The sequence below is a fragment of the Acanthochromis polyacanthus genome, chromosome 22 (assembly GCF_021347895.1).
Source record: "Acanthochromis polyacanthus isolate Apoly-LR-REF ecotype Palm Island chromosome 22, KAUST_Apoly_ChrSc, whole genome shotgun sequence".
Classification (NCBI taxonomy): Eukaryota; Metazoa; Chordata; class Actinopteri; family Pomacentridae; genus Acanthochromis; species Acanthochromis polyacanthus.
Genome location: NC_067134.1, coordinates 21,275,647 through 21,288,879, shown reverse-complemented (window position 1 = coordinate 21,288,879; position 13,233 = coordinate 21,275,647). Strand labels below are relative to the sequence as shown.

Sequence of the window (13,233 nt, the reverse complement as noted above, 5' to 3'; positions counted from 1 at the left end):
CTCTGTTTCTTTTCAGAGCAAGCACACAATTGGCCGGCTGAAGGGGATTAAAGGGGAAATCCAGAGATAATGTTCAGAGACTCACAAAGAGACGCATAAAAAGGTCAACAACAAGGCAGCGGAGGGTGGAACATCCTCATTTTTAGCTCGCAGAATGCCAGACCCCACTGTCCACACTGCATTTTTACCTCGTTATCACCTTCGTACTTGTTGAAAACAGCGATCATGAGCGTAGTAATCGGTATCAGTATTTGTCAGCCAGCCTGAGATAGAATTTATAGGTATTTCAAGTTGCTGCGCTGGGCTGCTGCCTACACAGACACCTCACACAGATCTGGTGATGTCTTCATAACAGCTACTCCCACATTCCTTTGCTCTCCCACGCACAGAACAGAAAGTGAGCTACCAGTACTCACCGGCTAGAGTGTTCCTCTGAGGATCTGAATGTGATTGATTATGATTTGAGCCGTTATGATCACGTGTATTTTGAAGCTTTTGATGGCGTTTCACAATCACCGAGTGACACTTTGCCTGGAGAAAATCTACGCAAAGGAAAGTGTTTAAAGTGTGAAGCAACCTGTGATAAATATCCCCCACAAAAAACAATACACTAGTGTAATGGAATCTTGAAATATATACTTCCATTTCTTTGACTGCAGGATGAATTATGTAAAGTCAGGGTGTTGTAGAAACCCCTCTGTTCTTGGCCATTTCCAATCATTCAGGGAGAAATGAGACTGCACATTTTTGTCATTGTTCAGTAATTGCTTAGACTGTTGCTGGGCTCATTTGCTCTGCATAGCACATTTCCTGCTCCATGTTTCTTTTTTGTGTTTGCCTAAAGGTATTTAGCCAGAGCCAATATATGAACTATGTCTGAGAGACTGAGTGAGCAGTTTTTTTTTTGAATGGTGCAAAATGTCACATTCCAGCCAACACCCTGAAAAAAGTACAACTTTGACATTGTGTCACTGTTATCTGTAGCAACTGAGTCATGAGTGTTTTTAAATATCATGATTAGTCCTTTTGTGTTACTGCTAGAGGGTCCAGTCCAGCCCGTGGAACGATTTTGTAAAGAGTAAAAATTCCAGAGATGACATTAACTGTAGATTGTAAATTTTTAAAATTATAAATTTAAAATAATTTCTAGACAAGTTGTTTTGATCATGAAGTGAAATACATGGCTCATTGTTCTTTTATCGCTTTGTCTCTCATTTTTGTAATATTTTGTCTTGTTTTTAAATGTTTTTTGTCTTTTCTTGTCCGACTGTTGTTTTGATCATGACTAAATGTTTTGTGCCTTTGTAGACACTCTGTGATCTGTAAGCTGTAATGTGTAAATGATAAGCTGAGGCATATTATTGCTGAAATTTAATTTGTTTTCCTGAAGAAACTTCAGGTTGTTCATCATGTTTTGTTCAATTAATGTGAACATTTGAAGAAAATGCTTTTTTTTTTTTTTTACAAAAACAAAGGAAAAATCTGGAGTTTTATAGGCTGATATGCTGTAATTTAACTGGTAATTTAACCGTTGAACTAAAATGAGTTTGACACTCCTGCATTAAAGCTTCAAGCCCAGTGGATATTTGCAGTCTGACTTGTCTAAATGCTGGCAGGTAGCAGAATTTGCAGCTTCTATGTTGAGTTTTTCACTGAAATGATCTCACTGAACCCTTTATTTACTATACCGGAGCGAATTCCATCTCCCTTGAATGACTGACTGACCTCAATTTGCCTCCGTGGTAATAAGGTTGTGGTAAAAACGAGCTCTGACCGCAGAAGCTCCCTGGAGCTCCAGCACAGACCACAACTAAAACTCCCCCCTCATGGCACAGCCTGTTCCGTTCGCTTCCAGAAGCGATGGCAGCGTCTGCTTGCACTTCCTCCATTTTTCATTCTGAATTACATCGTTAAGCGCTTTTGTTTTTGACGACGTCTCTCCTGTCCACACTCCAAACCCTTGTCTTCACATTTGTTTTACAAGGCAGATGGTTGTGAGTTAAACGCTGCCAGCTCCGGGTTCTGCACTTGACCTGCTCATCTCGCGGTTCCCATAGTAACCAGTCATCACTGCACAATAAGGAATGAAAAGGACCAAGAAAAAACAAAAAAAGAAACAGAGTGCTGGATGGGTTGTGTAGAGCAACCGTTTCTGCCTCTCTTTGGAATTGTGATCTGTTCGGGCTCTGAAAAGCAGACGCGTGTGTAAGATTTATTTGGCACATTTTTTGTTTTGGCCTCTATGATGCATAAAACAAAATTGAAGTCATTTATCATTTTATTTCAAAGAAAAAATCTCTGGCTTTTTTTCTAACCTTTTCTTAAAATCCCATGGTTTTCTTTCTTTCTTTCTTTCTTTCTTTCTTTCTTTCTTTCTTTCTTTCTTTCTTTCTTTCTTTCTTTCTCTTGCCTCTATCTGTATTTCTTTCGCTTCCCTTTTTCTTTTCTTCCCTGTTTTCTTGCTGTTACCCACCTTTAAATACCGGCCGTTTTTGTCTTTCTCCTGCAGCTCACACCCCTGACAACAGTTTCTTGGGTTTTGTTGTGGAGCAGCACCTCAACGCCAGCGACATCAAGCACATCGACGACATCAAAAGGCAGAACCAATCGCTGGTGTATGGAAAAGTCGACAACTTCTGGAAGGTAGTGTGATCTTAAATGCACTCACATGCATTTACAATGTTATAAACCGACTGAAACATACATTTCGAAGGACTTTTAACGCATTAAACATGAGCATGTTTTATTATTGAGCGTATTTAATTTGTAACATTCATTGCACTCCAGTGTACTTGAAGATAAGTAGCAGCTCTAGTTTCTGAAGATCAGCCCTCATTATGCCTATATGCACCTGCATACTCACACATTTTGAAACGCTTACACGTTCTGACATATACAAATGGACACATCAATATAAATGTATGTATTCCCTCTGAAGATGAAAGTGACGTACTTCACTCGGCATGCCGGAGAACGCCAGTGCACCAAGGATAACCCATTTTCAGACCTCTGAGAGCCGCGCAGTGAAACTCTTTGAACAACCTTGGGTAAAACTTTCACAGGAAACTTAATAACAGTCTGGTTTAGGAGCTCAAATTCAGCTTATCGCCCTCTCCGCGGAGTTTTTAATGTATTCAAATGCATGCTCACACTGCAGCATGGAGACCAAGGGATTACTGTAACCTAGACAAAAATGACTTAGAGACTCGCAGAGATTTGCACATTGTTTGGTTTGCCATGGATGGTTGGATTAGTGCCCCTGCCTTGATGAGCTTTCAGCCGACACCATGTATGTTTCTTAAGCAACTTGGTGGAATAATAATTGAAGACTCAGTTGTCTTCGTGTAACGTATCAGCAGCAGGATGTGGGCTGAAGATGAAATGAATAAGCAGCCCAACTCGTCTCACTAATGATCTCATCTTGCAAATACTGTTGCGTCAGACTTTGCTTGACTACATTAGCGTCACCAGCTCATCTCCACACGGCTGAGTGGCTCATGATGGCGTTTCAGTGCATTATTAGCACACGAGAGATTATGTAGTTGTGTTTTAGAGCAGCAATGGCACCAGAACTTACAATCTTTTGTCCAGATTTAGTTCGATTTTAATATATTTCTGTATGTACCTCTTATATTTCAAATGTGTTCACTTTACCACAGCTTCATATAAAGCAGTGATGTTATCATACAAGTGAGATACTTTTTATGTCAGTTTTATGAATTGCTTTAGTACTCCTATCTAATACTTTTTTATCCTTGACATATAGCTGTACAGAAGCCATTCATCCATGTCTTTTATCCAAGTATTGCATTTAGCTAACTATTTCAACCATAGTACAAGCTGTTGCATCTGTAAAACCATTGTGTTTGCTTCACAGATATAAGATATTTTCACCACAAATTGATGCTGAAAAGGCACATATTGGTGCATTTTAAAAAAAATCACCAGAATTCAGGAAATGAAGTGTTTGATGCTCAGAATTTCCTGAGGGAGGATCACCAGACAGCTGCTTAATGTGCCCCCTGCAGTGTTTGAATAAAAATTCGGCCGTTTGCTTTAACCGTTTATCCAAAATCCAGTGCAGTATTTCAGCTTTTTTTTTTTTTACAATTACTTGACTTTTTTGTCTTTTCATATTTATTTTGGTAGTAAAACTTAATTTCTATTATATTACATGTTTAAAACACACAGTTACACAGTATGAATACATTAAAATTTTCTCTTTTTGACTTTTGTTTTTAATCAAAGCACCTTAGAATCAATCTTTGCATGAAAAGTGCTTTACAAAAGGTGTTATTATGAGTATAGTTTTTCCTGCTGGCTTGCTAAATAGTTTTCAAACACACTTGGTCACAACAGGTGTTACTAACTGACTCACTTAGCAGCATTTTTAAAGCATCACATTAGTGGGAAAAATGGAAAATAGTGGAACAGTGGAAGATTTCCCTTCGGGAATCAATAAAGTCATTCTATTCTATTCTGTTCTGTTCTATTTGTAACACCGTTTGTGAGTAAGTTCTGACGTAGCAAACATTTAACTGACATGACTGATCAACTGTTTCCACTTCATTTGTTTTCTTCATTCTCGAGTAGCATGAAACATGATGGAATAATTACAACTTTCTTGACTGAAAACAATTATTAAAGACTTATTTACATGTTATTCTTGTAGATAGACAAAGGTTTATTTATTTCTTGTTCTTCTTTAAGGTTTTTTTAGCAGTTGGCTAGCAGTTTTGCGACATTGTAAAAGTTTGCTTAAATTTGCTGGAGAATTACACTTAAACACGGTGATAGTTGTGCTAACCAGATACTGATTTGACTTGCCCTGACACCAAACCCTCACAAATGTTAAACTGATGTGAGAAAATAGTTCAGGTCTTCCTAAAACATATTCATCAAAGCTACTTACTCAGTTTCATTTCAGAGCCACATCATAAGACTCTAAATCCCAGAGCGTTGTAGCTTCATAATCCAGAGGTAGCTGATCAGCTACTGTGGTTTATGGCTTCCACTACTGACTCAGAGCTCTCACAGTAGTCCACCATTCAGTGTAGCTTCAAAAAGGGCAGACGGGGGAGCCCATCAGCTCACAGCAAGGGGCATTAGCTGCTAATCAGACTCCCGAGAGTGTTCATTACCTCCTGCTTTTAATTAAAGGGCCATTTTGGGGCTGACTGATAACGAGCCGACCGGCTTTCTCCGTTTCCCTCCCCTGTCCGTTTGAATTGTGCCGTTCTTCGATCTCTTTCTCTGCACTTCAGAGGTTTCGTCTCAGATGATATATTTAAAGTGTAAAGAGGGACTTACTACAAAAACTTACATAATAATTTCTCGCATAGAAGTAAAATCCACAATGGAATTATGTCCAGGTTATGAATACATGATCTAAAGATGGAATTGAATGTCTTTTCAGCCTGCAACTATATTCTTTTTCCTCTACATCTTTGTTAATTTACAGAGTTAATTCCTAATTTGTTCAAATGTTATAGATTAGACATGCCACACTTGATCATGAAAATATTGATCAGTTATTAGTATAGTCATTCAAACTGGAATAAAGGACATTTAGTTATGTTTAAAGTCTTTTTAAGCCCTCATGAAGCAAACATTTAGAAGGAAATGGCAACAAGTCTTCTTCCATTTTCACATCCCTTTAACCCTTGTGTTGTCCCGTGGGTCAAAATTGACCCGTTTGAAGTTTGAAAATGTGGGAAAAAAATATATAAAAACATTTCCACATTTTCAACATTTTTTGGGAAATCTTTGAACATTTTTTAGCGGACAAAAGAAATATTAAAATGTTTCTTAAGAACATTAAAAAAAAATCTTTTTTTTTGTGAATGTTCTTCAAAAAAATATTAGAAGGTTTACTGATATATATGTAATCACTTTAGAATTTTTGAAAATATTTACAAGAATGTTCTTGCCTTTTTTTTTAAATAAAACTTTTAAGGAATTTTTGGAATTTTCTTCCTGAAGATTTGGCAATTTTGCAGAAATTTGGGGAATTTTTTTGCTGAATTTATTAATTTTTTCAGACGAGGAAGCAATATTTTTTGGTGCCCGCAAACGAGGACAACAGGAGGGTTAAACATTTCCTCAAAAAGACCAAAGCTTCATGCACAGCCTCTCAATTTTTATTAAATTCTGATTGAATTTCACTTGATTTACAGCAGCAGACCACATTTTTGCATCTTAAATAGATAAATCTTATCCCATGCATTTGTTTTATTGAGCTGTAAAAGAAGAATATGCAGAAAGATGATTGAAATGTGTGCAGCAGTCTAAAAAACTGTGTCCTGCTCTGGCTTTTTAAAAAAAAAATTCTCTCAAGGGGTTAATGTGACTGAGTCAGGTAATAGACTCACCCACATTGAGAAGAATACATCCCATTGAAAGGCCCACTCTCTGCCTGATCAGTATGCAAAGGTGCAGCGCTCTTATTCATCCTACAGGTGTATGAAGTGAACCAGCGTGTGAAGCAGACTGAGTAATCACCCGGCCACACGTACACGCTCCTATTCACACACATTTCTCAGGCTTTCTTGTTTTTATCAACACCACTGCAGCTGCACGTCAGAAGAAAAAATGTTTCTGATGAACATCCGATGCTTTGTCGGGCACATGAGTTTCTCGTTATTAATTTCCTTTGGCAGTGACAAAATTAGGCAAAGTTTTTCTTGTCTTTCCTATGAAGTTTATGGCTTTTATGCATAAAAGCGTCGTAGATTTTCAGAGGGGTGTTTGTTTGAGTTTAGTGTGGTAACGTCAAACCTCTTCGAATCAAGAACAGAGCAGACATGAATGTGGTCCATGCGGCTGGTCGCCATTAGATTTCCTAATCTGCCAAATAAAAAGCAAAAAGTAGTTTCTTTGTTGTTTTTACAGAGCAAGCCACATTCAGGAAATCTAATTTCCATCACAGCAAATTGCAGAATTGGAGCTGTTTTCAATTATTTTGAAAACTGAATGGATAAAACCTTGAGTGTGCGTGTATTTGCCATATTGGAACAATCAGAAATCTGGTGGCAGCACTGGACAAACATGGCCTTTTTCAAGCCCTAAAGAGATTTAATGAGCCAAAAAGAAAAGAAAAATCATATGCTAGGATCTTACAGAGGGGCTGTTCAAAAAAAAAGCCTGCTTATTACAACCTTTTCAGGAGAGGACATGTGGCCATAAGTCTGGCGCTCATTTGGAGATTAGTGTCAGAAGTGCCTTGGCCTGTATCATGAAATATTAATGGCCAGTAAGGTCCGTCTGGCTGAAATGTTGCAATTATACATTACTGCAAGCTAATTAAGGGTGTGCTGGTGGCTTCAGAGCCTCACAAAGACCATGTTGATAAAGGTAAAAATGTAAAAAAAGTGAAATTGTTTTTATAAATACAGAAAATGTATATGTAAATGTATATTTTGTGTCTTTTATGTGGTGAGTGAGTTAGTTAATTTGATTTTTTTAGGGCAGATTTCATAACATTTAATAATATTTCTACTCAACAACTGTACACAGAATCCAGTGCTATGTTGCCTACGCTCTGATTGTCATTCCAGCAAATTTGTTTCTTGTGAAATTAAGCCATTTTTCATTTTGCCGTGACCTCCGAAGTGCAACGAAGCGGCTTCAGGTCGCCCGTCTGACCTGAAGGACGAACACGACTGCGTGTGAAAACAGCCGGGGATTAAAGAAACCGGGACGTTGAGTAATTATTGTTGCCGTTGAGAAGGCGCCGTTGATGGTGAGACCTGAAATAAAACGGCCAGACCACCTCTGAGAGAGCCGTTTCCATGGCAACCCAGTCGGAGGAGGAGAAATGCAGAGCGAGGCAACGGAGAGTGACTGGCTGTTTTTTCGCTCCCGTTATCGTTTTTTCCACTGTACAGTAGAAAACACTCTGGTGTGTATCCGTCTGCACATGGCTGGTATTTCAGAAATACAAATTCAAAATGATCTGTAAAAGTAGACAAGATAACTTTGGCTATCAAGTCAGAGGTGGATAATTCTTGCTGAACCTGTCTGTCTTTACTGGCGTCTCCTTCTGGCGTTTCATGAGACAGAAGGGAACATGGAGAAAGGTGAGAATGAGTAGGATGTCCAGAGAGGGAGAGCTGCCGGCCCTTGGAAGCAGATCAGAGGACACGGTGAAGAAATCCCACCGAGCTGACAGGGACATGAAGCTGGCGTATGAACAGCACCTATGTGTTTTGCCCGCTTTTATGATGGATAGCCGAGCTGAATTGAACATTAAACCTTCATGTGTTTGTCTGATCTGATAGAATGATTCCTCATGTTGTTACAACTGGTCTGAGTGTCGTGGTAGAAACCTGAATTTGACGTTTGAAGAAAGAGCTGAGTGGGAAATGTTATTGCAGTTATTAAATCGACTCCTTCTATCACAGATGTTTATTGAATTAGACCCGAGACATTTCCCAGAAGGGTGTGTTATTGCTTTTTTTTTTGTTGCACAGATCTGCAATGTTGAATTTTACAACTAGAAAGGCAGCATTTTCTGAAACAAGGTCACTTGAATTTTGCACTGTTCAAGGTGAAATTCAATCCATGATAGTGGTTGAATCGTGTGCAAGTCAAAATGAATCATTAAGCTGACTGGAGTGTTTCTCAGTTTATTGAGCAAAACAAGGAAAACGCGCATCGAATATCAACACTGCTTGTTACCGTAATCATTCACAGGAGCAGTAATTGATTTATCTAGATTTGTGAGCGGAAGACAGGAAACAAACAACAAAAAAAAACCACAATAATTAGTGAAATATAATGTCTACAGTGAGGTATCCATCTGATTTCTTTCCTGATGTCAGGATAATCTGGACTCCTCACAGTGACACCTGTTTCATTCACTGTATGCTTCACTGAGCAATAGTTTAAATGTATGGAAATGGTGTTAAGATGCCCCTCAGTGCCATTAGCTTCTGTACACAAGCTTTTAATTGCACCCAACCAAGCATGAGACGGATACAGGTGTTCCATCACCGCAGGACAGGCAGGAGTATTATGGCTGCTCCGTGTGTGTTTTTTTATTTCCTCTTCCTGCATTTGCGCTCAGCCTGTTACACTCAGATGATTAATGTTGCCCACGTCCACGCGGCGGAGACGGACTTGTCAGCAGTCATGTAGCACCTCCTCTACTGTCTCGCAATCAAAAACATGCTCTGGCCAGCCACCAAACTCTAATAGATTATGGACTATTCTGTCTAATGGGGCATGGCAGGGCACCGGAGTGTAATAGCGTTTCCTGACTCCACTCCAAGCACCTCCAGTTACTATTTTACCACCCAGGATTTTGTGGGGGGTTTGTTAAACGTCTGTCAGATTGTCTGGAGAGTTTTACAGCACGTCCATTAAGCTATTTATTTATTTTTTAATCATGTACATCTGCCTTAATATACATCTGTTAGCCCAGGTGTCTTTATATCTGTAGGAGCGAGCAGGCATTTTCTGATAACCAAATGTAAATGACTTGCAAAAATTGCATGTGGTACCTGAAAGAAAATGCATAATTGCTGCAAGCGTTTATGCTAATCAGGGCTTTAGTGTGCGTAAGGTTTTCTATTTATTTGCACCAGCGCATAATTTAGATGCATCCAGGAACTCTTCACTGAATGTAATACATTTTTGGCGTTACTACTGCCTATTTCTTAACATAATACATAAATTACATAAACAGGGATAAAGATGCATGTACATTTAATCTTCTTTTTCATGAAATCATATGGAGTTAGTAGAAGGTAGCTCAGTGGTAAATTTCAGTGTCCATTTCGGACTTTCAATTTAGATTTCATCTGGCCGGCTGTGGTTAAAGTAGTAGCGCAAGTTTTCCACGAGTTGCAATGCTGGTGGTTTGATTTCTGGTTACTGTGACTGCCGAAGTATCCTTGGGCAATCCCCTTCAAGCACCTTGCATGGCAGCTCTGTCGCCATTTGTGTCTCGATGGAAACCATTGTGAAACCCGTTGCGTACCGCTAAGATGCTAAAAAGCTTTCTAAGTGCAGACCATTTGTCATTTAATTTTCCTGAGCTGTTCTGATATAAATTATGACCATTACTTTACTTTAAACTGGAAAACCGTCAGTCTTTTTCTATAAATTTTGTCATGCACTCTACATTTGAAGACGTCTTCACAAAAAGGGTTTCAAGTCCAACAGAGGCTGTGGTGAAGCAAGAGAGCCCAATAGCTGTTACTGTTGCTAAAGTGCACTTGTGCAAATCACCACACTTTAGACCAGCCGCTAAGGTTTATCTCCAACTGACTCAATCTCAGGACGTCACTGCAGGAATGTGTTTCTAATGGGCTCTGCATGTGAGAGCAAGTGTGTGTTAAATAGGAAAAGGATCTTTTTCCCCTCCTTCTGTGAAGAATGGCTGAAGTGAATTTTTTGTTCAGTCTGACAAGCTTCCACTTTTGGGGCCCCACCGTCTGTCAGTTGGAAATTATTTCAGATGGGTGGATGATCTGAGGTGTGTTTGATGTTTGAAGTTGAAGGCAGTTTGAGGGTCGTGTAAGTCGAGCCAAGCGCACCTGTCTGCATCCCGATGAGGCTCCTGCGAGAGTAGACTCAGAAACTCACTCCTCAGAATGTTGTTATTCAAAACCTGGGAGAAAATCAAGCTAAAGAATGACAACATGCAGTGATGTGCATGTTCAAAACACAATCTGATTCATGTCATGTTGTCCTGCTGGTCAAAATAACCTGTTTTAGTTTGAAATGTGGAAAAAATATATACTTTCACTGCGAAACTTCTGATTTCCACATTTTCAACATTTTTGGGAAATCTTTGAACATTTTGTGGTGGAAAAAGAAATGTTAAAATAGTTTCTTAAAACATTCACAGAAAAATCAACCAAAATCCAGCGAAATAGACAAGGAAAACAATATTTTTGATGCACGTAAATGAGGACAACATGAGGGTTAAAGGAAGAAAATAAGTAACTAACCCAAGGAAGACAGACTTTTTTCTGAAACGTAGTGTTGATGCAATGTTTCAGTTGAAATGTGCAGTAAAGCAAAATTATCTGCTTCCTTCCTGAGTTTCTCGACACACTACCTGTGAAGATCACTCACTGAAATATATAAATCTTCTCTCAGCACTGGAGCTCTGCCCCTGTAAGAACAGATATCGAGGAGAAATTTAGCAATAAATGTTTGCTTTCATGTCTAACTTGTTGATTCATATTCTAACCACAGATAAGAGAGCTGATACCAACCCATGAATGTACCTCTCAGCACGTACCAGAAACATGTGTGTGTGTTCTTTTGCACATTAGCAGGAAACGGTGGCTTGATCGCAGGATATGTGTCACTTAGCAACTGCGTTTTTTCAGCTGCGTTTGGTTCAATAGGAACATTTAGTTGTTCACTTGGGATTTTATTTGTATTGCTTTTTGTAGGAAAAAAAAAACACCCAGTCTTGGCTTGTCTGGCGTTCAGGCTGTTCCGACACCAACTGTGCTCATGTTGACACAACAGAGAACATTTGAAATACCTGAAAAACTGTAGCCGAAGCAGCAGTCGAAACACAAACACTGGAGGTAGGACAGAAGCTGAACTGAAATTGTGTATTTTAACGTCTTTTGGCTTGTAAGATTTCTTCCCCGGACACCCATCCCTCAAGCCTCCCTTCTGCCGGCAGAAAGCATCCGCCGCCTCTCCTGTTTCCTCTTAGAGCCAGGGTTTACAAATTCCCTCTGATTTACAAGGTCATAAAACTCATCGCCTCCTTCTCTCCTGCTTCAATCAACCTCGCCAGCTAAAGCGGTTATTTTATAACTCCCCAAGCATGTGCTCCCGTACAAGTCTGCCGCAATCGATCCGCTCCCTGTTCCTCGCTGCATATTGCATGTGCTCTGAGACGCATACGTCAACGTACAGTACAGACGATCGCACACACGCCGCTCACTGAAATCCACACCAGCTCTCCAAGGACATTACAGGGTAAAACTGCCTCATCATGATATCGGTCGGTCGTAATTTCTACTTGACAGCGTGCTGACAGCTGAAACAGGATTATGACTAGAATTTAGAAGGCGTCAGAAAGCAAAGCAAAGAAAATCCACAATGGAGCTAAAAATCTTTGCCCCACTTCTGTGTTTTTGTTTTGCTTTTACCAGGGATGTGATTTTGTACCCTTCAACCTGTTTCTAGTGTTTTTTTCTCTCTGAACACACTCCCCTGTATCCCATCTCAAGAGTGTGTGAGAGAGAATCCAGCCACGCTCCAGAAAGCATCTGGCAAGTGACCGTAAACTGTTGTGTGGAGACTGCCCTGGAGGGTCATGGCAGTACACTGTATGTTCCTCTCTGCACAGTCGCAGTCACTGGAGCGACTGCAATAAAAACACATCACACACACACACACACACACACACACACACACACACACACACACACACACACACACACACGCACATCTTGCTGCCTTTAGAGGCTTTATGATGTCTTCCTTTAGTGCCCCTTTTTTCCATTTCCTTCCTGAGCAGACAGTCACAGCTAACCCATTTATTTTAAACCAGTTACTAGAATGGCCTGCTTTTTTTAAAAAAAATCATTATTTTTATTAACTGATTCTAGACTAAATTAAATTAAATGACTCTCTCTGTCTGTTGTCATTTTGTCTCAAGTAATGTCCACGAACAGCATTGTCTGATTCATTGCATGTCATGAGGAGTAGCTAATCAATCGTGAAAGTTGCTACAGTACAGACAGGTCAGTTCTTTCAAAGATAAGCCACCAGATATTTCTAATATTGTGCGAAACACTGCAACCTTACCAAAGCATGCCTAGTTTCCCAATTACACAAAAACCACCCCAATAATTCACTGAGCAGTGTCACAGCAGCTGCTTATTTTGCTGATAGGCTAATGCTAACAGAGAGTCTTGCTGTGCCTCTTAGCATGTGGCTAATGCTGTTTGTATGACCTGTAACATCTTTTTGAAGGAAGATTCACCAAGTATTGACCGATTATAGGGCTGATAGGAGGCATTTTTTAAAATATCGGGACTCAGATTATTAAGTAAGTACTGATAAATTAACCCTTTGACGCCTGAATTTATTCACAATTAATTTTTAAAAAAGCATTTATTGTGTGTGTTTTTGCTTTCCATCTGATGCTAAAATAAGTGGAGATTGTTAATTTATCTATGACACATAAAACAGATATATAGTAATAACAACAGATATATAATAATTAGGTCCCGCTCTAACCGGTCCTAC

General features: G+C 39.4%; 1 protein-coding gene across 5 annotated transcripts in view; it reads left to right on the top strand.

Annotated features, from left to right (window-relative positions):
- The window catches only part of mgat5 (alpha-1,6-mannosylglycoprotein 6-beta-N-acetylglucosaminyltransferase), a 98,403-nt gene that overhangs the window by 65,560 nt on the left and 19,610 nt on the right, over positions 1-13,233 (top strand). For all 5 annotated transcript variants that reach the window (XM_051943575.1, XM_051943571.1, XM_051943574.1 and 2 more), the window contains one exon: positions 2,510-2,643. In XM_051943575.1, the coding sequence (XP_051799535.1) occupies positions 2,510-2,643 (134 nt within the window). The remainder of the gene's footprint in view (positions 1-2,509; positions 2,644-13,233) is intronic.